The sequence below is a fragment of the Hemitrygon akajei genome, chromosome 8, assembly GCF_048418815.1.
Source record: "Hemitrygon akajei chromosome 8, sHemAka1.3, whole genome shotgun sequence".
NCBI lineage: Eukaryota > Metazoa > Chordata > Chondrichthyes > Myliobatiformes > Dasyatidae > Hemitrygon > Hemitrygon akajei.
The window spans coordinates 38,965,658-38,989,208 of NC_133131.1; the positions used below are offsets into that span (position 1 = coordinate 38,965,658).

Sequence of the window (23,551 nt, forward strand, 5' to 3'; positions counted from 1 at the left end):
TGCATGGAAGCCGGTGACCAGTGTTGTGCCTCAGGGATCTGTTCTGGGACCCCTATTCTTCGTGATTTTTATAAATGACCTGCATGAGGAAGTGGAGAGATGGGTTAGTAAATTTACTGATGACACAAAGGTTGGGGGTGTTGTGAATAGTGTGGAGAGCTGTCAGAGATTATAGCGGGACATTGATAGGATGCAAAACTGGGCTGAGAAGTGGCAGATGGAATTCAACCCAGATAAGTGTGAGGTGGTTCATTTTGGTAGGTCAAATATGATGGCAGAATATAGCATTAATGGTAAGACTCTCAGCAGTGTAGAGGATCAGAGGGATCATGGGGTCCAAGTCCATACGACACTCAAAGCTGTTGCACAAGTTATTTCTGTGGTTAAGAAGTCGTACTGTGTATTAGCTTTCATCAATTGTGGAATTGAGTTTAAGAGCCAAGGGGTAATGTTGCAGCTATATAGGGCCCTGGTCAGACCCCACTTGGAGTACTGTGCTCAGTTCTGGTCGCCTCACTATAGGAAGGATAGAAAGGAAACCATAGAAAGGGTGCAGAAGAGATTTACAAGGATGTTGCCTGGATTGGGGAGCATGCCTTATGAGAATAGATTGAGTAAACTCGGCCTTTTTTCCTTGGAAAAACAGAGGATGAGAGGTGACCTGATAGAGGTGTACAAGATGATGAGAGATATTGACTGTGTGTGGATAGTCAGAGGTTTTTTCCCCAGGGCTGAAGTGGCTAGCACAAGAGGGCACAGTGTTAAGGTGTTTGGAAGTAGGTACAGAGGAGATGTCAGGGGTAAGTTTTTTTTTAAAAAAAACACAGAGAGTGGTTAGTTCATGGAAAGGGCTGCTGGTGATGGTGGTGGAGGCCAATATGATAGGATCTTTTAAGAGACTCCTGGACAGGTACATGGAGCTTAGAAAAATAGAGGGCCATGGGTAACCCTAAGTAATTTCTAAGGTAAGGACATGTTTGGCACAGCTTTGTGGGCCAAAGGGCCTGTATTGTGCTGTAGGTTTTCTATGTTTCTATGAGTACAGAATTCTTGTTCCATTACGGGAACTGCTGGCTCAAACAGCCTGACTGTCATCCAGACATTTACTGAGACCAGGCTGAAACCAGAGACCCTTTCCTCAGCCGTCCAGTCATTTACTGAGACCAGGCTGAAACCAGAGACTCTTTCCTCAACTGTCCAGTCATTTACTGAGACCAGGCTGAAACCAGAGACCCTTTCCTCAGCCGTCCAGACATTTACTGGGACCAAGTCGAAACTAGAGACCCTCTCCTCAGTTGTGTCACCTTATGATTTAATGATCCGCAGCTGGGAAAAGGGGAACTATAACTAAAGGCAAATGGGAAGCCCCTCATTTCCAAGCAGTGCCTCTCAGTTCACTGAGCCCATCCAGAGAAAGGCACAACATAATCGCCCCAGTCTTGAAACGCAGAGTTCAGGAAACCCAGTGACTGACCCTACCAGAGACCGATGCGGTAGATGGAATTACACTGCCTGAGCCAGGCCGCAGAACTTCTTTCAACACACCACCATCACCAGCCACATCCTGCATTCTCAGGGACATGCAGTGGAAGGGACTCTGGAAACAAAATTAATGGAACATCACTTGTACATAATTACAGTACTCGTCAGACCAAAGATACATATCTATTCTCCCATATCACTCCACCCTCAGGCAATATGCACCATTTCGGAAGGGGAAGGTTAATGCTGCCGTATTGTCTCCCAATGGTGTGCTGTCCACACTTGACCTGGTACACGCACAAACTTGCTTGTCTACCCCTGAAAAACATCAGGGCCCAGTCCAAGCCAAAACTGCTTCCACCAAACAATGCCTGACCACAGGCTTCTGGATAGTTCAGGATCCCAACTCTACTTCCTTTTCTAGTGAATGGAGGAGAGTTCAGGGGACATGTCAAAGCGTTGTTTTTAAACAGAATGGTAGGTGCTTGGAATGCACTGTGAGGGTGGGGGTCAAGGCTGATACTTTAGGAACATTTAAGAGAGACGTAGATGGGCACATGAATGAAAGAAAAATGGAGGGCTATGGGCCATGTAGGATAGGTTAAATTGGTGGTAGAGTAGGTTAAAAGATCAGCTGAAGGACCCACACTGAGCTGTACTGTTCGATGCTCTGTGAAATGTACCCCCTTAGTTTGGAGCCCCAGAGCCGAGACTGGGAATGGACCAGCTCCACTCCATCCCACTACCGAGGGACAACTGAGAAACAATGATTTCCTGTTATCTTCATGCTTCGTGAAGAGAGGAACCAAGTCACTGTTCTGAGATCGACATTTACACACTGCAGCAGGACACTGGCAGACCCAGAGTGACTCTCTCGGACATCTAGCAAACTGCTTCTGCCTTTACCTCGCTGATTGGCCAATCTGACTGCTTGAAAGAAAGTCGTGAAAATAATATCCTGAAGAATTACCTGTTGGTCTTCAGATGCTCTGTTGGTTCTAATAGCCCAGTCAGGTTTTGTTTCAGCCATAGTGAGGGTATACAATGGAAGTTGTTCAACGAAGGGATGGAAATCTGCAGTTATACAGATCAGAATTAAAACATTAATTGCAAACATTTTACATGATCTAAATTCACTTCTACTTGGCTCAGTCCTCATGGTACTGCAAAAATGGTACTCAACTGACGTCTCTCCAGAGGTATCACGAACTCCGGCTCATGGGTGAGAGCTAAAACAAGTTTCAGTGTTCTAAGTTATTAGACAGCTTCACTCATTATTTACTATACCATAATAAGTGAGTGCTGAAGGAACACAAAGCTGTCATTAAACAAGCCAGTTCAACATTCATCGATTAATCCAAACCCATTTCTTTCTGATCACATCCCTCAGATCCTCCACTGTATAGAGACAGCCAAGCATCTCAGTTCAACAATTATGCACTGACAGTCTTCCAGGTAATTCTTTCCACAACTTGGTTACCTTTTTATTTAAATCTTATTTCTCACTTTTAATTTCAACCTTGTATTCAAACCTTCCATCAGGGCAAAACGGTGACTCCTTTGACTATCCCAAATGCAACCAGGACACTCCAGATTTGTGGCAACAGCAACTGGCATGCTTCAGCCATCCTTCATATGAATTAGTTGAAATTGTTTAATTTCATGCTTTAGAAAACCTCCCCTTTAACTTCATTCAACATTTTCCCAGTTTGTTTCAATTAATATTTGACACAAAACTAACTAAAAGACTCTTGTGTACATCACCGCCCCTTTTTCCAGCTAAACTGTAGGTATGTGACATCGATTCCTTGGCATTCCATAAAATACTGGAGTCTCTGATCCGTGAAATATTTTATTATAGAGAAACATGAACACACAAACATTGGCAATTTGTCATTGCAGGTTTGCTTTACTGATTGGTTGAAATATAATAAAAACAAGCTATGTCCTTTTAAAATCAAATTCCCATCTCCACTAACAAAAACTCAGTATCTCAAAGTCTGGCAATATTACCCCTCTCTTCATCCCCAACGCCATTTTAACCTGCTATTGTTTTCCATTTACAAATTCCAATCTCAGTCTTGCTCCAACACATCCACATGTAAACCACTGGAAATGTTAATATACCACAGTATTTAAAATGGATTTCAATATCAAAATCCAATCTGGCCCAAGGTCTGTTGACGTAGATTCCTTTATTACTGCTGCTTAATGGTTTATTTCTCACTGAAAGCGACCTTTCAATGTTTTACTTTAGGGTATTTTTATAGTGGTAATCTTCATCTAAAAGCCAAGTTACAAAGCACTTTCTGACCTGTCAGGTAATGACACTGGATGTGCTCTTCATCTTATTGCTTTTTATACATTAAACATTCATTGGAAAGTAAATGAATATGCAAGGTTATTGGCCAAAACCCTTCTCAAGGGCGCACAGGGAGCTTTCAAGAGACAACGTCAGTAACCCCAGAAGCAATCGATCACCCTGTTCTTTGGACAAAACCTTCCACGTACTGTAGCTGATCTACCAAACTCTGCCTTCCAGCACACAGCTCCCAAAACCTAATCCAAACTACATGAAACTCCTGGTACATTCAATTTCAGCCCTCCTCTGAGCTTCTCTTCCTCTGCTGTGGACATCATCGAATTGTAACGCAATGCTCTGCTCCCGTTATCTAATGAAAGCAACGTCATTATGAGGCAAAGCTGCCCAGTGACCAAAGCAGGGGCTGAATGCAGTTCTGTTAACCGCAGCAACGGCCTTGATGAGGAGCAGCGAGTGGAACTGAAAGTTGTGTGAACCTCAGTAAAATTTTTACTTCTGACTTTGAAGCGTTGAAGATGGTTGGGCCAGGGACTCCTGCAGCAATGTCCTGGAGTTGCAATAATTGGTCAACAACCAGACTGAGTAATCACTTTTCCCGATGTCAACTTCCATTTGGCAGAGCTTATCGATGCCACACTCAGTCAAATGCTGGTTTCATTTCTGTGTCACCATTGCTTTCACTGGACAACATACAAACATGAGCTGTGGGACTTGATCAGTATGAACAGTAAGCAAAGCAGGCTTTTCACTGTATGTGACAATAATAAACCACCACCAACCAGCCAGCATACTTTCAGCCTGGTGAAATACCTGGACAATATTACGAGTGGGACAGAACACTGGCACCATGCCAGTGCCAGAAAGAAACTAGAGCAACATATCTCTGGCATTCAATGGTACTGCCAACACCAAGTGCCCCACCATCAACACTATTGATTAGAAGCTCGACTAGACAAGCCACATAAATGCCACGGCTGCAAAAAGGGACTCGCCTGAAAACCCTTCCAACATCTGCCAGGGCACGAGTCAGGAGCATCACAGAATGAGTGGATGAGTGCAACTCTAGTAACACCTGGGCAGGCCAACACCACACATAACCAAACAGCCCACTCGACTGGCACCCAGTCAACTACCCCAAATATTCACTCCCTCCACCACTGGCAGACAACAGAATAAGCATTACAGTCACTGTCCCAGACCACCGGCCATACCAGTCACACTGGCCCAGACCACCAGCCACTCTGGCCCAGTCCACTGACCACACCGGCCCAGGCCGCCCGCCACACCGGCCAAGGCCAATATCTATCATTGAGGGAGTGACGGGCAGCAGATGCAATGGAACACAATAACCACAACCTACTGGTTTCTTCCCCAAGTAGCCCACCACAGCCACGGAAATGTATTGTTATCCCTTCATTGTCACTGGGTCTACTCCTTCTCCAAAAGTAGCTCCAACACAAGACTGCAGCTTTTCATCACCTTTTCAAGGGCAATTGGTGATAGACAATGAATGCCAACAACATCCGGAACCTAAAAATAAAACTAAAATCTCAATTTCGACAGTAACTGGCAACGTTCTTAAAAATGAGGAAGAGTATAGCTGGAGAATGAGAAACTGTTGACCTGTTTAAAAGGGACACATTTTGTGGCTTTAGCAGCCGCTTCTGTATCATATTAGTTTGCTATTTGACCTCTGGACATTTAAAGAGCGACATGGAGAGTCATTCATGGTTCATCTGTGTGTCAGTCAACTGAGTCGTAAGAGTGTGGAACAAGCTGCCAGTGCAAGTGGTACATGTAAGCTCGATTCAACGTTTTAGAGAAGTTTGGAGAGGTACATGGATGGTAGAGGTGTAGTGGGCTATGGTCCCGGTGCAGGTCGATGGGAGTAGGCTGTTTAAATGATTCAGCACAGACTAGATGGGCCGAAGGATCTGTTTCTGTGCTGTATTGTTCTATGACTCTATGATCTACACCCTGCCAACAGCTGAAGACAACTCTTCCATAGCTCCTAGCAAAACACATCAGAGCGGTCGTCTACAGCAGAAAATCAATGAGGACGATGAACTAAATGCCAACCAAACTGAAATATCAATGCAGCAGCTCGGTGCTTTCACTGTCATTCTCCATGGCAATCAACTTCCACCCAGAAACGGTTCCACACTGAAACAGTCAATACTCAGTGTCATTGTTCACCGGTAATCCACCATCTCCATGTTCAAGAGCTCGGCCTTATCGATCACTTTTTAATGACAAGGTCACAGCCGAGGTTTCTGAAAGTATTAATAGCCTGCTCCCAAAAGGGGAGACAAAGGGGATGTCAGGTAAAGGAGGTCGCAGAGCAATCAATTTCCTGCTAGACATTTGATCAATAGGGCATCCAGACAGTGCCACACAGGGGAGGTTTTCACCATTATTCTTAGCTCTCCTGGTTTACATCTCTAAGGGTAGCAGTCACCTTTTGTTGGACAACAAACAAACAACACAGGCTTTCAGTCTCCACCTACGATGCCGTGTTTTGATTAAAAGGTTACAGTGCGCTGTGTTTGTGTTTTACAGAAGGTATAAAAACAATCAGCTTTGTAGACTTGCTCTGGTGTTCAGCAGCGACATCTTTACAAACTCATCAACAAATTTCTCTGCAACACACACAAAATGCTGGAGGATTTGCACAGGTCAGGCAGCGTCCATGGAGATGAACAAACAGTCAACGTTTCAGGTTGAGACTTCCTTCAGGGCTGGAAAGGGAGTGGGAAGACACCAGAATAAAAAGTTTGGGGTGGCGGGGGGGGGGGGGGGGGGAGAGGAGAAAAAGGATAGTTAGAAGGGTGGTAGGTGAAGGCAGGTAAAAGCTGGAGAGGAAAGAATTGATATGAGTGGACTATAAGAGGAAAGGAAAGAGGAAGGGCAGCAGGGGGAGGTGACAGGCCAGATTGGGGCATAGAAGAAGAGGGGAGGACGGAAAGAAAAATTAATTTACCTGCTGTCTCATGATTTGCGAACACTTTTTCTTCAAAATTTAATGCTGTGCCTTTTCTTAAATTTCCACAACTGGCCTGATAAATATTTACAATTACCTTCCATTTTCAGTTCATCATGGTAGATCTGTGCCAGTTTCATAAACAACATACCGTTAAGTGGAATGTGTTCACTCTGACGCTGACATATCCACTATAGGATCTTCATTTTTCCCTTTATACAATGTTTCTCTATTTGTCATTAACTTCAGTTCATTACACGTGTGAGGTCACTGCTCAGAACTGTCTGTGATACAGAGACCTGGGCATTACCTGGGGACCTTCCCAACGCCTTGTTGAATTTTCTATTTGTGACGTCAGGTCAGTGCTTAAAAAGAATTTGGATTTTGGAGGTTTTCAGATTTTGGATAAAGAGACTTGAGCTGTACTGGAATGCATAAAATGCCACAATAATATCACAAGGTCTCAATTATTTAATTGGTTAGAGATGACAACCACAATAACAGATCAAGAGCCTCCACAAAAGTCTGTGGATAAGGAGTCAATTAAAGCCTTCACACCCACACTGGGATTTTGATATTGAGCTGAGTGTAATGCCTGTGGGATCTTTCACTGATCAGTGAGACAAGTAATACTGATAGAGCTACAGAGGAAAGATTTCTTACTAAAAATAGTCACCACCTACTAACAGTGATGTCTGCTATTTCAAAATATAACAAATCATACACATGGTACACAACTTTAAAAATTAAAACACAATTGCAAACGTTTTTCATACACTATGAAGTGATATTTATATACAAACACAACTTTCAACTATGAATTTAAATGATCAGTTTTTTTAAACCTCTGAGATCCCAACTAAAACGTTCTTGTTCTCCCTTTAGTGTCCAAGCAGATGCCCCTAATTCTGATGGATTACCTCCTCCAACAGGCTGTTTATCACCTCACCTGCCCATCACAAGTAAGGCCACCAATCACACCTAGAAGGCGCACTGCCACAAGAAAGCACCAAAGGCCCCTACCATCCAGGCCATATGCTCTTCTGGCTGTTGTCATCAGGAAGGAGGTTCAGGAGCCTTAAGTTTCACACACCAGGTTCACACTTCAACCATCAGGCTCCTGAATCAGAGGGGATAACTCCACTCACCCCAACACTGAACTGATACCACAACCTTTGGACTCACTTTCAAGGACTCTGCAATTCATGTCCTCAATATTATTTGTTTTATTATTTTATTTTTCCTTTTGTATTTGCATAATTTGTTGTCATTTGCACATTGGTTGTTCATCCGTCTTTGCTTGGGTGTGGATTTTCATTGATTCTATTGGCATTTCTTTGTATTTACTGTGAATGCCTGCAAGAAAATGAATCTCAGGGTTGTCTAGATAATAAATTTACCCTGAACTTAGTTTTCAGCTACCTTCTGACCCAAGCCCTGCCCAGGAGTGGCTGCATCACAGAACCAATCCCATTACACAACCTGCACATCACCTGCTTGATTACCAACTCTTTGATATGATAGGCATGGATCAACAAAGATTTTGACATCTACAATCCAAGGACTTCTGCAATCTTCTCACAATGTCACCTCAACAGTCCTCCATGGCTTAGTGGTCAGAGGCCATTGCTCCATCACCTTGTGACCTGTACCAGCTTCAGCTCTTCTTTTCCTTCACTGGTTCTTCCCCTTCCTTCCAAGCTAGACTGCAGCAATGTCAGACATGTTCATAACCCAGGAATAGTCAATGGTGCAGTGGGGAGTTGGTCCCATCTATAAAGAATGGCAGTTAATAATTCAGGGATAACTTGGACCCTATATCCAACGACTGACACTTCCATGTCTCCTTCAAAGGACAGAATGTTCTGCCTCCCCTTCACTCCTACAATGATATGGGGATACTACAGCATGTCAGATTCCGTTTGAGCGAAATTGTACCAGCTTGAACTGTGGACCATTATAAGAATCCAGTAATGACGGGAGGGCACATATCACACAAAAAGTAGCCTTTGGGTCTACAATCCATGCCATAGGAGGCACTTAACTGCAATGGATTGTCAGAGAGATTGGAAGCATTACCACTGACAGGCACAACAAACGGTCCTTTAATAACTGAAAGTAGTCAACATACATCCTCTTGAAAAGAGATGGGTACAACATGTTTAGACCATAGCTGTACACAATTATGGCCTCCATTCCTCATACATAGACCAAGACATTGAAGATCTTGATCAATTACCTTCGTATGCACACCTCCCGCGTGCCGAGTACCCCGTCACGCCTCCCGCGTGCCCCCGTCACGCCCCCCACGTCCCGGGTGCCCCCGTCACGCCCCCCGCGTCCCGGGTGCCCCCGTCATGCCCCCCACGTGCCGAGAGCCCCCGTCACGCCCCCCGCGTGCCGAGTGCCCCCGTCACGCCCCCGGTCACGCCTCCCGCGTGCCGAGAACCCCGGTCACGCCTCCCGCGTGCCGAGTACCCCGTCACACCTCCCGCGTGCCGAGTACCCCGTCACACCTCCCGCATGCCGAGAGCCCCGTCACACCTCCTGCGTGCCGAGAGCCCCGTCACACCTTCAGTCAATGCTCTGGGCCACATTCTGGCACCTTGACTCACCAACAGCCGATTCAGCTTTCACCACAAGGGTCTTCACACCCCCACATGATTGGATGTCTGCTGTAACATTTGTAGTCTGGCTCAAAGTAGCTTTAAAGGTAAATGATCAGAGTGAAACAACTGGTAATGAGAGACTTCTGAAAGCGAGCGAGTCCAAAACGGACAGCCAGAACCCGTCAAAAAGTGAATAACATTTCATACGTGAGGGGTTCCATGGGTTAATCTGATTTCTGTTTGTCATGATGCACCACAACAGGATTCACTTGTTCACTCGACATAACTCTCATGCACTCCAGGCCTCCACTCTCTACAATAACTACAAATACTGGCCAACCTGATAAAAATTGAGCAATACTGCAGTATCCCCGGAAGAGAAAAGCATGGCATCAGCAGTCAGATCTCTTGCACTTTTCTCTCGTCAGATCTCAGCCATTCACGCCAGTTCAGAAAATCAAACTGACAACTGCAGATTGCATAAATGCACTTGTTACATTACGGCTGGACATTGTGGCTCTGTAACCTGTCAAGCACCTCATCCCACACTGTCAAGCACCGCTTTCCATCTCCGTGGCAACAAGGAAATCCTCCTGCTTGTTCAAACACCTCAGGATTCCTTTCAGCTTTTCACCCATTGCAAAGGAAAAGATTTCAGGGGCCAACTTTATCCCATATGGTAAATCAGTGTAAGTATACAATCCTTAGTGTGTCAAACATGTGTAATTTTGGCTTGTAACACATGCAAGAAGGCAGGATAATTACTTATGCTAAACCTGGAAGCTCCTTCTAACCTGCACGATGGCAAATAAATCACAAAGCAAGTTAGGTGAAATAAAGAGAATAACCTCACAAATCCAGTAAAGGGACAGAAGCTTCACCAAAATTAATTCCATCTTCGATTCAAAGACAAGCACGTTTGAGCCAGCAGTCCGGGGGTCTCTGACGAGCCCCACGAAGCATCATTGACTGACTGAAAAAAAATGGGCAGCATAAAAACTGCTAAAATAATGCAGAATGAAGGACTCTTGGTGAGGGAAGAGATTGATAGAGATCTTTGTGTCCTCACTGGTCACAGGAGTAACAGAGGATTGTTACAATTGTTGAACAAATGCTGCTCTTTGTTTAAGAAATGTAATAGGGATAATCCAGGGAGTTACAGGCCAGTGAGTCCTGTCAGTGGTGGGCAAACTAATGGAGAGGATTCTTAGGAATGGGGTTTACGAACATTTGGAAGAGCACAGTCCTCATTAGGGACAATCAGCTTGGCTTTGTTAGGGGCAGGTTGTGCCTTAAGTGGCTGACTGACTTTTCCCAGGAAGTGACAGAACAAACTGATGGAAAGTGGAGTGGCAGATGTGATCTATATGGATTTTAGTGAAGTGTTAAGACAAGTTTTCCCATGGAAGGCTATCGAGGCATGGAATCCATGGAATTGGCTACATGGATTCGGAATTGCCTTGCCCACAGAAGGCAAAAGGTGGCAGCAAATGGAGCACATTCTGCCTGGAGATCTGTGGCTAGTGGCGATCTGGAACACCTGCTCTTTGTGCTTTGTCGGTAGAGTACAAGTTTAACTGCAGATTCTTAGCAGACTGGAAGAACAGAGGGATCTTGGGGTCCAAGTCCATTGATCCCTCAAAATTGCCATGCATGTTGATAGGGTGGTTAAGAAGGTGTATGGTGTGTTGGCCTTCAATAGTCAGGGGATTGAGTTCAGCAGCAAGGTCATGTTACAGTTCTAGTCGCCTCATTACTGGAAAGATATGGAAGCTTTAGAGAGGGTGCAGTTGGGATTTACAGGGTGCTGGCTGGGTTTGAGAACATGTGTTATGAGGAACGGTTGAGTGAGCGAGGGCTTCTCTCTTTGGGGCAAAGGAGGATGAGAAACAACTTGCTATAGGTGAAGAAGATACGAAGGGTACGCACACACTGTACTACTGCCATAAAGATAATCCATTTCACAACATAAGCCAGTCATATTAAACCCAATTCTGTTTCTGATCTTCTACACCGCTACAAGTCACCTTTCATCCTTCTTCGCTCAAAGAGAAAAGCCTTAGCTCGCTTCAGCCTTTTCCTCATGACATGCTCTCCAACCCAGGCAGCATCCTGATAAATCTCCTCTGCACCCTCTCTCCACCTACAGACTACACATTGCATACAGCTTCACATGATGATCACAGACAGAGGTTTAAGTGTCGTAGATAGGAATTCAATGCATCAGTTTATCAGCAAAGGTCTTCATTGGACCAGAGAGAGTGCAGTATAGAAGCTGAGCTCACTGTAATGGTTTCCTACTTTGTACTAGACTATAGACGACTTGTCACATAAAAGCTGGTAATACGGGAGCAGAGGAACCAGCTCCCCGTTATCTTCAATCTACTGAATTCATCCTGAGTTGCATTCCAGACCTTGGGCGTGCAAAAGTCTGGAAAATAACTCAGCTCTTCACACCACACATGCTGTCTGACCAGATGTGTTTTATTTCACATTTAGAGATCCATGATTTTTTAAATTGTTTTTAGTGTCTTAGATATTTTTTCTACAGTTTAAGATCTTGCCACTGCCTTTTCAAACATTATAACCTAAGCTGGCACCATGTTGATAAAAATTAAGCAAATGCATTATTTATAAATAAGGTCTTATTATACTTTAGCTGAAGATGTACGGCTTACCTCAGCCCTGATTTCTAACAGCCAAATCGCTTTTCCCGAGCGGATAAGGCTGCATTCAGCAGAGACATTTCTCAGGCATTCCTCCCAAAAGCAACCTTGTCCAATAGCCCACATTTGAATTTCAGTCAATACAGGAGATTAGCTGGAAATCTCTCGTTGAATTGGAGTAAAGAAGCTTCGATATTGACATTAACTCCACATTCAGTGCCACTATTTGGCATCAATTACCGGTGCTGAACAATGAAGAAAAGATCAGCATTTATTTCCCGTAGGATTCAAGATATTCCCTTAACCAAGGAAATTTGATTAGCTCGTACTGACCTATTAAATAGTGCATTAGAAACGGTTCCTGATAATTAAGTGATGTTAATCCAGCAAATGAGAATAAAGCCATTTTAATCTCCACATTTAGTGCTGTCAATGACTGTTTTAATTAGATTCCCAACACCCAAGTCTTTTATTCCCCCTACCCCTCCTGTTGGGTTTTACCTGCTGCATTAGTTAACAGTACGAAACCTCCACTCCATTTAAGTGGGAACTGTTAAGGTGCAGCACAACCAGTGTCAGATTCAAAATTCCCAGAGAGGGAAAAACACACATCAGTGTAGAGCAAGTCAGAGTCACAGTATGGAGACAGTCCCTACCACCCATGTAGAGCAGGCCAGGGTCAGGGTCAGAGTATACGGTGTGGAGACAGTCCCTACCACCCACGTACAGCAGGCCAGGGTCAGGGTCAGAGTATACGGTGTGGAGACAGTCCCTACCACCCACGTACAGCAGGCCAGGGTCAGGGTCAGAGTATACGGTGTGGAGACAGTCCCTACCACCCACGTACAGCAGATCAGGGTCAGAGTATATGGTGTGGAGACAGTCCCTACCACCCACGTACAGCAGGCCAGGGTCAGGGTAAGAGTATACGGTGTGGAGACAGTCCCTACCACCCATGTACAGCAGGCCAGGGTCAGGGTCAGAGTATGCGGTGTGGAGACAGTCCCTACCATCCATGTACAGCAGGCCAGGGTCAGGGTCAGAGTATACGGTGTGGAGACAGTCCCTACCACCCACGTAGAGCAGATCAGAGTCACAGTATGGAGACAGTCCCTACCACCCATGTCAATAGTGGTGCCCCCACCAAATTGGTCCCATTTGCCCACATTTGGCCCAAATCGCTCTAAGCTTTTCCTATCCATATAATTATCCAAATGTCTTCTGAATGTTGTTATTGTGCCTGTCACAATTGGCAGCTCACTCCATACATGCACCATCATGTGTGTGACAGTGAATCTCTTTCACATCTCACCTTCAACTTGTGCCCTGGGAAGAGGACTCCATGCATCCACCTATCCACTCCCCTCGTGATTTTATACATCTCTAAAGTCACTGCTCAATCTCCTCTGTTCCAAGAAACATTCCTAGCCTAGCCAACCTCTCTGTATAACGCAGGCCTTCGAGCTCTGGCAGCATCCTCAAATCTTCTCTGCACTCTTTTCAGCTTAATGACAACCTTCTCAAAACAGGACTTCCAAAATCTCACTACTACCATCGAACAGGAGGTACAGGAGCCTGAGGTTTAACACTAACAGGTTCAAGAACAGTTATTATCCTACAACCATCAGGCTCTGGAATCAGTGTGGATAACTTCTCTCAGCTCAACACTGAACTGTCTCCAGCATTGTGAGCAAGTTGCTCTGGATTTCCAGCATTTGCAGAATCTCTTGTCCACATCTACAGACTCGCGTTCAAGAACTCTACAATTCGTGTTTGTATTTTTTCATCTTTATTAATTGCATGATTTGCCTTTTTCTGCACATTGGTTGGTTCAATCTTTGCTTATGTATAGTTTTTCATAAATTTTATTGTATTTATTTTTATTTTCCTGTAAATGTCTGAAAGAAAATGAACTCAAAGCAGTATATGGTGACATATAAGTATTCTGAACTTTGAAAATCATGCCCAAAACTCCAAGTGCTTCCTCAGTAAGGGCAGAACTTGTAGCATTGTGTATGATATTCAACAGCCTGACTAACGAAGACCAGCATGTCAGACGCGTTCTTTACTACCACGTCTATCTGTGACACAGCTTTCAACATACTATGTACTTGAACTCCTTGGTCCTTCTGTTCCACAGCATTCCCCAGGGCCTGACCATTCACTGTACATCCTATCCCTTGTCTCACTTCCCAAAATGCAACCCCTTGCACTTACCTGAATGCAACCCTCTGCACACATACCCCGCTGTAATGTTTGATAACATTCCTGCCCCTCTACAGATACACAGAGATATACAAGTCAAGTTACAATTTACATCTCTGGAGCTTCCAAATCTTCAGGCTTGTATCAGAGGTGTCCACAATGACGGAATAATCGCCATTCACCGGGACACTGCAGTGGTGGATGCACAGAAGTAATCACTGAGGATATTAACGTCAAATTTCTACTTCACAAAACATTCAAGAAGGGATACAAGACGGTTTGATTGACAGGGACATTGAGGAGGTTGGTCACGTTATTAAAGTTCTCAGAAAAGTAAACCAAAGTTGGCAATCCAAAAACACCTGAAGCCTTAAGCTCCTTTAGAATCCATCTGTGGTGCTTCTGCTTTATTTCACATCTCAAGCAGTTTGGTTTTCAATCACCTTTCCATAAAGCCAGAAGACATAGGAGCTGAATTAGGCCATTCAGCCCATTGAGGCTGCTAGCCATTCCATCATGGCTGATTTATTATCTCTCTCAACCCCATTCTCCTGTCTGCTCCCCGTAACCTTTGACACCTGGACTAATCAAGAACCCATCAACCTCCACTTTAAATATGCTCAATGACTTGGTCTTCGCAGCCATCTTGGCAACGAATTCCACAGATTCACCACCCTCTAGATAAAGAAATTCCTTTTAAAGCTGTGCCCTCTGGTCCTAGACTCACCCACAATGGGAAACATCCTCTCTACATCCACTATTTAGTCCGTTCAATATTTGATACATTTCAGTGAGATTTCCTCTCACTCTTCTAAACTCCAGTAAGTACAGGCCCAAAATTTAATTAAAAACTCAAATCAAACCACCTTAAGGTAACCAGGACAATGAAAGGTAAAAAAGATTTCTATAATTTATTTCCAAACTTGTGGCAATACTGGACAGGCACATGGGACCCTCCCACCACACCCATTAGTGATACAACTGTCCAAGCTTCTATCTCACAGCTGGGGTGACCTGGATCTAACCCTCACCCTGGATGTACTTTCTGTGGATTTCACACATTCTCCGTGACCATGTGAGATTCCTCTGAGTGTACTGGCCTCCTCTCAGATAATCTTTCTTCCCAGATACATCAAGGTATTCATTAGCCACAGCAAAGTGTCCCTAGTCCATAGGTAAGTGCGACAATCCTTTTGTCACAGGGGTGGGTGGGCAAAGAGTTGTTGGGAATTGCAGGAGCACAATGAGATTAATGTAAACAGGTGGTTGAAAGTTGGAGTGGACTTGGTGGACCAATGTGCAAGTTTCCATGCTGTTGGGGCCTGTAGTTCACGTAACCATGCATCAGCCCAGGTAAAGGAGCTGAAGCTTAAAACAATCCTTATAACTGACCAAAGAAAAATGTGAGAAAGGTTGCCATGGCTTCCTTCTGTTGTCCTCTGTACAGTCCCTTTGTAGTACATGGTGGGGTTGAATGTACACGACAGCAGATCAGAAATCTGGGCCGGACACAACGGTCACCTCTGTGAATTTCTATTAACCGGCCGCGCACTCCAAGGAAGCTTCAATCATTATGCTGCAATGTAAGCTTTTGTCTAGAAAAAGGTATACATTAGTGTAACTGGAAATTGATTTTACAGTTAAAAAGGTTACAGAGGGCTGATATTGATTAGTATGATGTGTAATACTTGGGGCACCACAGTACTTTGCATTTAGCGTGACACTATTACTGCCTGGGGCATTGGAGTTTGGTGTTCAGTCCTGGTGTTCTCTGTCGGAGTCTCTACATCCTCCCCGTGGAACGTGGGGATTTTTCTGGGTTCTCTGCTTTCCTCCCACATTTCAGAGACGCACTGTGTAGGTCATTGTAAATTGTCCTACGATTAGATTAGGCTTAAATTGGGTTGGCGGGGGGAGGGGGTCACTGGGTGGTGCAGTTTGAAATTCTGCAAGGGCCGATTCCGCACTGTATCTCCAAATAAAATAAATGAAAATAGGATTAAATGCCCTTTGTTGGTGAACAAGCACAATCACATTTCATTATCACAAATATAATTTATTTAAACACCAGTATACAAGTACATTGCAAACATTGACCAAAATGGACGATCTTGAAATTCAGCTACAGATTGGCAAGTATGACGTTGTGGCTATCTCTGAAACTTGGCTAAAGGATGGCTGCCATTGGGAGCTGAATGTCCAAGGATACATGGTGTATCAGAAAGATAGGTTAGTAGGCGGGGGGGGTGGTGTGGCCCTGTGTATAAGAAATAATATTAAATTATTAGAAAGGAATGACGTGGGATTGGAAGGTGTAGAGTCTCTATGGCTTGCGTTAACAAATGACAAGGGTAAAAGGACCCTAATGGCAGTTGTATACAGGCCTCCAAACAACAGCTGGGATGTGGATTACAAATTACAGCAGGAGATAGAAAAGGTGTGTCAGAAGGACAATGCCATGATAATCCTTGGGGATTTTAACATGAAAGTGGATTGGGAAAACCAGGCCAGTACTGGACCTCAAGAAAGAGAATTTGTAGAATGTCTAAGGGGTGGCTTTTTAGAACAGCTTGTTGTTGAGCCCACTAAGGTTGGGTGTTGTACAATGATCCAGAGGTGATAAGAGAGCTTAAGGTTAACGAACCCTTAGGGAACAGTGATCACAATATGATCTGAGTTTACTTTGAAATTTGAGGAGAAATTAAAATCCAATGGGTCAGTATTTCAGTGGAATAAAGGAAATTACAATGGTATGGGAGGGGAACTGGCCAAAGTTGACTGGAGTTTCTGTGAAAAATGAGGGAAGTGCAAGACAGATATATTCCAAATAAGAAGAAATTTTCAAATGGAAGAAAGACACTTGTTATATACCCCCAGGGTTCATTTTTTCTGTGGACTGTCACTTTAAAATGCTAAGAGAATGAGACTGACTTTTAGACACTGTTGGATTTCTACTGACTGCAAAGTTGCTTGGTTACTATGGTGACAGAGGTGGAGTTATTTGATGGACAATGAATGTTTATGGTTTCTCGCGGCTTGTTTTGAATATACAAGGACACACAGTTAGTCAAGATGGATTCGGTCAATGGAAGACACCAGCAAGTCGGTCGCTGGTTTAAACTTCCAGTAGCACAAAAGGGGCAAGTTGAGATCAATCCTGAGTATTGATAAATGACTCTCACAAGTGCTGCAACTAGAAGAAGTTTGCAGAGAAGAGAGGAAAGGAGAGGAAATTTTGAAACAGAAGAAACCTAGTGACAAAGAGATCACTGTTTGGACTCTCTCTCTAAGTAGCCGGTAAGGGTGAGTTTGATTCCATTCGAATACCAAAGTGTGACTGTCACATAGTTAATCCACAGGAGTGGGTTCTCTAGCGAGGGAAAATCTTTGTGAATGCCACATGTATGTTTACCCTTTGTCTGGGTGTGGTAGTTCACTGAAGGCACCCCTGTGGTAAATCCCTGTTGGAGTTATTACATGTTGTGGAACTGGGTAAGTGGCTATCACGTTGTGTGTGATTGCGGTAACCTTGTGGAATCTACCGGTGTGTCGACCCTTTCCTGGGTAGTGGTTTCCTTGAAGATGGTCCCCTTTGTGATGAGCAACTGCTGGTGATATTTCATGTGAGGATTCGGAGGACAACGGGAAGATCGACGACGCCTGTTTGTTTGGATTACAAATATCTCTTTCTCACTTCAAATTTTGTGGACTGAATTGAACAGAACTTTCTTATCACATCATCGTAAGACTGCAACTCTTGCCACCTGAGCTTGAATAAGTTTGAGAACTTTATTTACACATTTATATATGCATAACACTGCTAACACTTGATTTACCTGGTTTAAGTTACTATATGATGTAATTACTAATAAAATAGTATTTATTAACAGGAAAACTAGACTCCAGGTGTGTTTTATTGCTACTGATACTGATACAGGGTTATGTGTATGTAACACTACTGTAGCTGACAAGTGAAGTCAGAGCCAAAGTAAAAGCAAAAGAGAGTGCATACAAGGAAGCCAAAGCTAGTGGGAAGATAGAGGATTGGGAAGCTTTTAAAAACTTGCAGAAGGAAACTAAGAAGATCATTAGGGAGGAAAAGATGAATTATGAAAGGAAGCTGGCAAATAATATCAAAGAAGATACTAAAAGCTTTTTTAAGTATATAAAGGGTAAAAGAGAGTCAAGGGTAGTTATAGGAACAACAGAAAATGATGTTGGAGATATTGTAATGAGAGACACAGAGATGGCAGAAGAACTGAATGCGTATTTTGCATCAGTCTTCACAGTGGAAGACATTCCTGGACATTCAAGAGTGTCAGGGAAGTGAAAATTACGATTGAGAAGGTGCTCAGGAAGCTTAATGGTCTGAGGGTGAATAAACCTCCTGGACCTGATGGAATGCACCTTTGGGTTTTGAAGGAAGTAGCTGGAGAGATAGCGGAGGCATTAACAATGATCTGTCAAAGATCGATTCTGGCATTGTACTGGATGACTGGAAAATTGCAAATGTTACTCCGCTATTTAATAAGGGTGGGAGGCAGCAGAAAGGAAACTATAGACCTGTTAGCCTGACATCAGTGGTTGGGAAATTATTGGAATCGATTGTTAGGGATGAGATTATGAAATACCTGGAGGCATATGACAAGATAGGCCAAAGCCAGCATGATTTCTTGAAAGGAAAATTCTACCTGACTAACCTACTGCAATTTTTAGAGGAATTTACAAGCAGGGTAGACAAAGGAGATGCAGTAGATGTGGTGTACTTGGACTTTTAGAAAGCCTTTGACAAGGTGCCGCACACAAGGCTGCTTAGCAAGACAAGAGCCCATGGAATTACAGGGGAGTTACTAGTATGGGTGGAGCTTTGGCTGATCGGCAGAAAACAGAGAGTGGGAATAAAGGGATCCTATTCTGGCTGGCTACCCGTTACCAGTGAAGTTCCACAGGGATCGGTGTTGGGACTGCTGCTTTTTACGATATACGTCAACGATTTGGACTACGGTATTAGTGGATTTGTGGCTAAATTTGCTGATGATATAAAGATAGGTGGAGGAGCAGGTAGTGTTGAGAAACAGAGAGCCTGCAGAGAGATGTAGATAGTTTAGGGGAATGGGCAAAGAGGTGGCAAATGAAATACAATGTTGGAAAGTGTATGGTCATACACTTTGGTGGAAGAAATAAATGAGCAGACTACTATTTAAATAGGGAGAGAATTCAAAATGCAGAGATGCAAAGGGACTTGGGAGTCCTTGTGCAGCATATCCTAAAGGTTAACCTCCAGGTTGAATCAGTGGTGAAGGCGGCAAATGCATCGTTGGCATTCATTTCTAGAGGTATAGAATATAAGAGCAGGGATGTGATGATGAGGCTCTATAAGGCACTTGTGAGACCACACTTGGAGTATTGTGTGCAGTTTTGGGCTCCTTATTTTAGAAAGGATATACTGACATTGGAGAGGGTTCAGAAAAAATTCATGAGAATGATTCCAGGAATGAAAGGGTTACTGTATGAGGAACGTCTGGCAGTTTTTGGGCTGTATTCCCTGGAGTTCAGGAGAATGAGGGGGGGATCTCAGAGAAACATTCCTAATGTTAAAAGGTAATTAAAGATTAGATGTGACAAAATTATTTCCCATGGTAAGGGAGTCTAGGGCAAGAAGGCATAACTTTAGGATTGAAGGACGTCCATTTAGAAGAGATGCGGAGAAATTACTTTAGTCAGAGGGTGGTAAATCTGTGGAATATGCTGCCATGAGAGGCTGTGAAGGCCAAGCAATTGGGTGTATTTAAGGCAGAGATAGATAGGTTCTTGATTAGCCAGGGCATCAAAGGGTATGGGAGAAGGCAGGGGAGTGGGGATGACTGGAAGAATTGGATCAGCCCATGAATGAATGGCGGAGCAGACTCAATGGGCTGAAGAGCCTACTCCTGCTCTTTTCTCTTACAGTCTTAAACCAGGAAATGGTTCTGTTAAACTGTGTTGGGGCAGTGATTGGACAGGTTGGGGGACCCAAGGGTCATTAGGCACCATCTGGATGGAATGTGCATGTCAGAATTGTAGTTATGTGCCCAAAGCATGAATCCCAACCTAAAATCTCCCTCAAAATGTGCTTCTAGCAGGTAATCTAGATTTAAGAGGCCAGAATGTTTATATTTAATACAAAATGTTATGTTTATATTTAATGCAAAAAGTTCTTTAAAAAACACAGCCTACCAAGTGAGGCATGAGATATTACCCCAGTTACTGTCACCAAACTAACTTCACCCAGACGCTGAAGGAGTCTCACATTCTTGTGTCACACTGACTTAGGCTAAACTTTTATACCAAACTGTGGAGAATTGTAAGGCTCAGTCAGATATATATCTTTTTTTTAAATTGAGACAAAAACAGAGAGAAGAAATGGAGGCAGAAGCAGATGCTCTGCGAGACACCAGCATCACCCATCCCATCTCTCCTATCAAACAGGGTCTCAGCATCAAACTGGTGTGTCTAGCCAGATACGTGTTAGTTTCACCTCCAGATTACCGATTAAAGACCCAGTACAATGAGTATGATCACAGACAATGTTGAACAGAAAATCATTCTTCTAAACTAGAGGCTTTGCTAACCCATGATAGAATGGCACGGAACATGAAACAGACTGCTCCCAGTTCTCACAGGGTGAGCACACGATGGCAAACAGCTCCCAGGCCTTTCATCCAGCCCGTCAACTCTCACCACCCACCACAATGCTTTCAAGGAGGCTTCAGCTTTACACCACTCTCGTGGACCCTTGCTCGTGAGTTTATGTGAGTGAGGGGGAATCAGAGGGACACGGTGTGAGTGAGGGGCGAGTGAGCAGAGGGACACGGTGTGAGTGAGGGGCGAGTGAGCAGAGGGACACGGTGTGAGTGAGGGGGAATCAGAGGGACACGGTGTGAGGGGCGGCCCTTTCTCACCGGCCATGCGGGGTTTCTGCTTCCACCCACCCGGGAGTCTCTCCAGCGGCTCCGACACGACGTGCAGATGCTCCACCAGCCACTCCCGGAGGAAACAGCCTCCCTCCGCTCGGCGGCACCTGAGGGAAACAAACTCCTTTCCCCTCACAAACTGACCCCTGACCCTCCCGTCCACGTGACCACCTGCCGCACCGCCAATTGCCGTTCATTGGGGATTTAGTTTAAAAATACAAATGAAACGTTTTATTATGTTCACAAACCGAGAAGTGTAAATGTGATGTTTAGTGACAGAGCGACGCCGCCAAACTTCACTGTAAAAGCCATTAGCCCGGTCTGACCCGTGACCCCCGGGGTCAGAGAGACACGGCCGGTCCATCCCGGGCACGGTTCACACCCCTTCGTCCAGAGCGACCTGGAGGCTCTGGCACCCGCATCGGAGCCCCCACCCCCACCCCCGGATCCTCTAAACCCCTCTGGACTTCTACACCTGGATCTCTACACCCCCCCCACAGACCTCTACACCCCCCCCCACAGACCTCTACACCCCCCCCCCCCGGACCCTCTACACCCTCCCACCCCTCTGGACCCTCCACATCCCCCCCATCCCCCTGGACTTCTACACCCCTACCCCCTGGACCTCTATCTCCTTAGAAATGATTGCATTTAATATAATTTAATTTCAATTGACTTTACCTTCTACCAAGGATTACTTTGTACATTTTTCTATTCAGTTATCACAGCCTGTGAGCTGGTGATTCCACTGAAATCAATTCTTTAAGGAAGGGAAAGTTGTATTTACTTGGTGCCTTTATGACCTGTGGACATGGCAAAATGCAAACAGCCAGTAAAGTACTTTCAAGCTTCATGCCAGTTATTATGCAGGAAATACGACAACAGATAGTTGCAGGCATTAAGGTAGACGTGGATGGAGTAGGCAGTCAGTATCTTTTCCCAGGGTCAGAATGTCGAACAGTGGAAGGCAGGGGGTAATTTCAAAGGAGATGTGTGGGGTAAGATTTTGACAGAGAGTGGTGGATGTCTGGGATATGCTGCAGATATGATGAGGGTTTTAAGAGGCGAGTGTCTCTTAGACAGGCACACGCATGTGCAAAGAGTGAAGGGATATGGACACCATGTGGGCTGAGGAGATGGTTAGTTATTTAATTACTAGTTTATTGTGGGCTGAAGGCCTGTTCCTGAGCTGTACTGTTCTAAGTTCCATATTTGCAAATACCAAACATCCTGAAGGAACAAACTGATAATAAGCATTAGCTGTTGGATCAGTGGATAAAACGAGCCCATCAATTCAAACCGACTCATGATACAACTGTACTTCACAAATGTGTCTTTCCAGTCATTACAATGGAGTACGAAGAGGACTTTGTGAACATTTCAACATTAATGTTTAAATGATCACTTGTGGTATCTCGCTGGACCCTTCAACAACAAACTCAATTCTGTTGAAACAGCCACCAGCAACATCGCTGTCCATCCAAGATCCAAGATGGTGGCGTGACGCAGCTTGCAGCGGCCACTCCGGAACTGATTATCTGTTATTTGTGAAGTGGGTTGCCGTGCGCAATCATAATCGATTGAAAACGGATGTGGAAACATCGGGAAATTCCAGGAAGACTTTCTTCGTTGCTGCTGCTGCTGTGAGGCCCCCAGTCCTTGGGGTTGCGTTGCCGATGGCTGTTGCTGGGGCCGTCTTAATACGCTTGGCAGAGGATGGTGCTTGGAGAAGCTGTGCCAGAGGGGATGGTCGTCAGCTCAGAGGTTCGACGGACTCGGGTCACTTTCGGTGTGTGCTGCGTCTGCGAGGCTGAGTCGGGCGGCACCTTGGAAGTCCATAGTGGGGGTATTCCCTTCTGCCCCCAGCATGGGATGACAAGTCTGTCGGGACCCTGGGGACTTGTGGAAACTGTGGTGATTTCTTTTGAACTTACAGTCCTTTAACATCTTGGACTATTTTTACTGTGCCCATAGTCTGTTTTTTTTTTATCAATTATGCTATTGTTTGCACTGTTGTAGCTATATGTTGTAATTATGTGTGTTGTAGCTTTAGTTTTTGGTCTTGTTTTTGTCTGGTGGATTTGGAGCTCCTTTCCGGGGAACGCGCTAGACGGTAGCGCGATATTAATACGCGGCACCCTCTCTGGACTCTGGATTGGGGATTGCCAAACGTTACATGGATTTTCTGGTGTAGTCTGTTTTGTCATATGCTTTTGTGATATCATTCTGGGGGAACGTTGTCCCATTTTTTAACTGCATTGCATTTGTGGTTTCTAAATGACAATAAACTGAATCTGAATCATCTGTTACTGGGGTGCCATGGAGCTCAGTCC

General features: G+C 44.5%; 1 protein-coding gene across 15 annotated transcripts in view; it reads right to left on the reverse strand.

The window, feature by feature from the left end:
* The window catches only part of fkbp6 (FKBP prolyl isomerase 6), a 92,762-nt gene extending 71,401 nt beyond the window's left edge, over window positions 1-21,361 (reverse strand). For 2 of the 15 annotated variants that reach the window (XR_012099923.1, XM_073053652.1), the window contains exons 1-3: window positions 9,602-9,716; window positions 2,453-2,556; window positions 1,480-1,597 (exon numbers count right to left, since the gene is read on the reverse strand). Coding sequence is in view for 14 of the 15 variants with exons in the window: in XM_073053652.1 (XP_072909753.1) it covers window positions 1,480-1,597; window positions 2,453-2,556; window positions 9,602-9,641 (262 nt within the window). In the remaining variant the exon portion in view is untranslated. The other 13 variants (XM_073053657.1, XM_073053655.1, XM_073053650.1 and 10 more) reach the window with 11 other exon arrangements.
* Window positions 21,362-23,551: the final 2,190 nt, after the last annotated feature.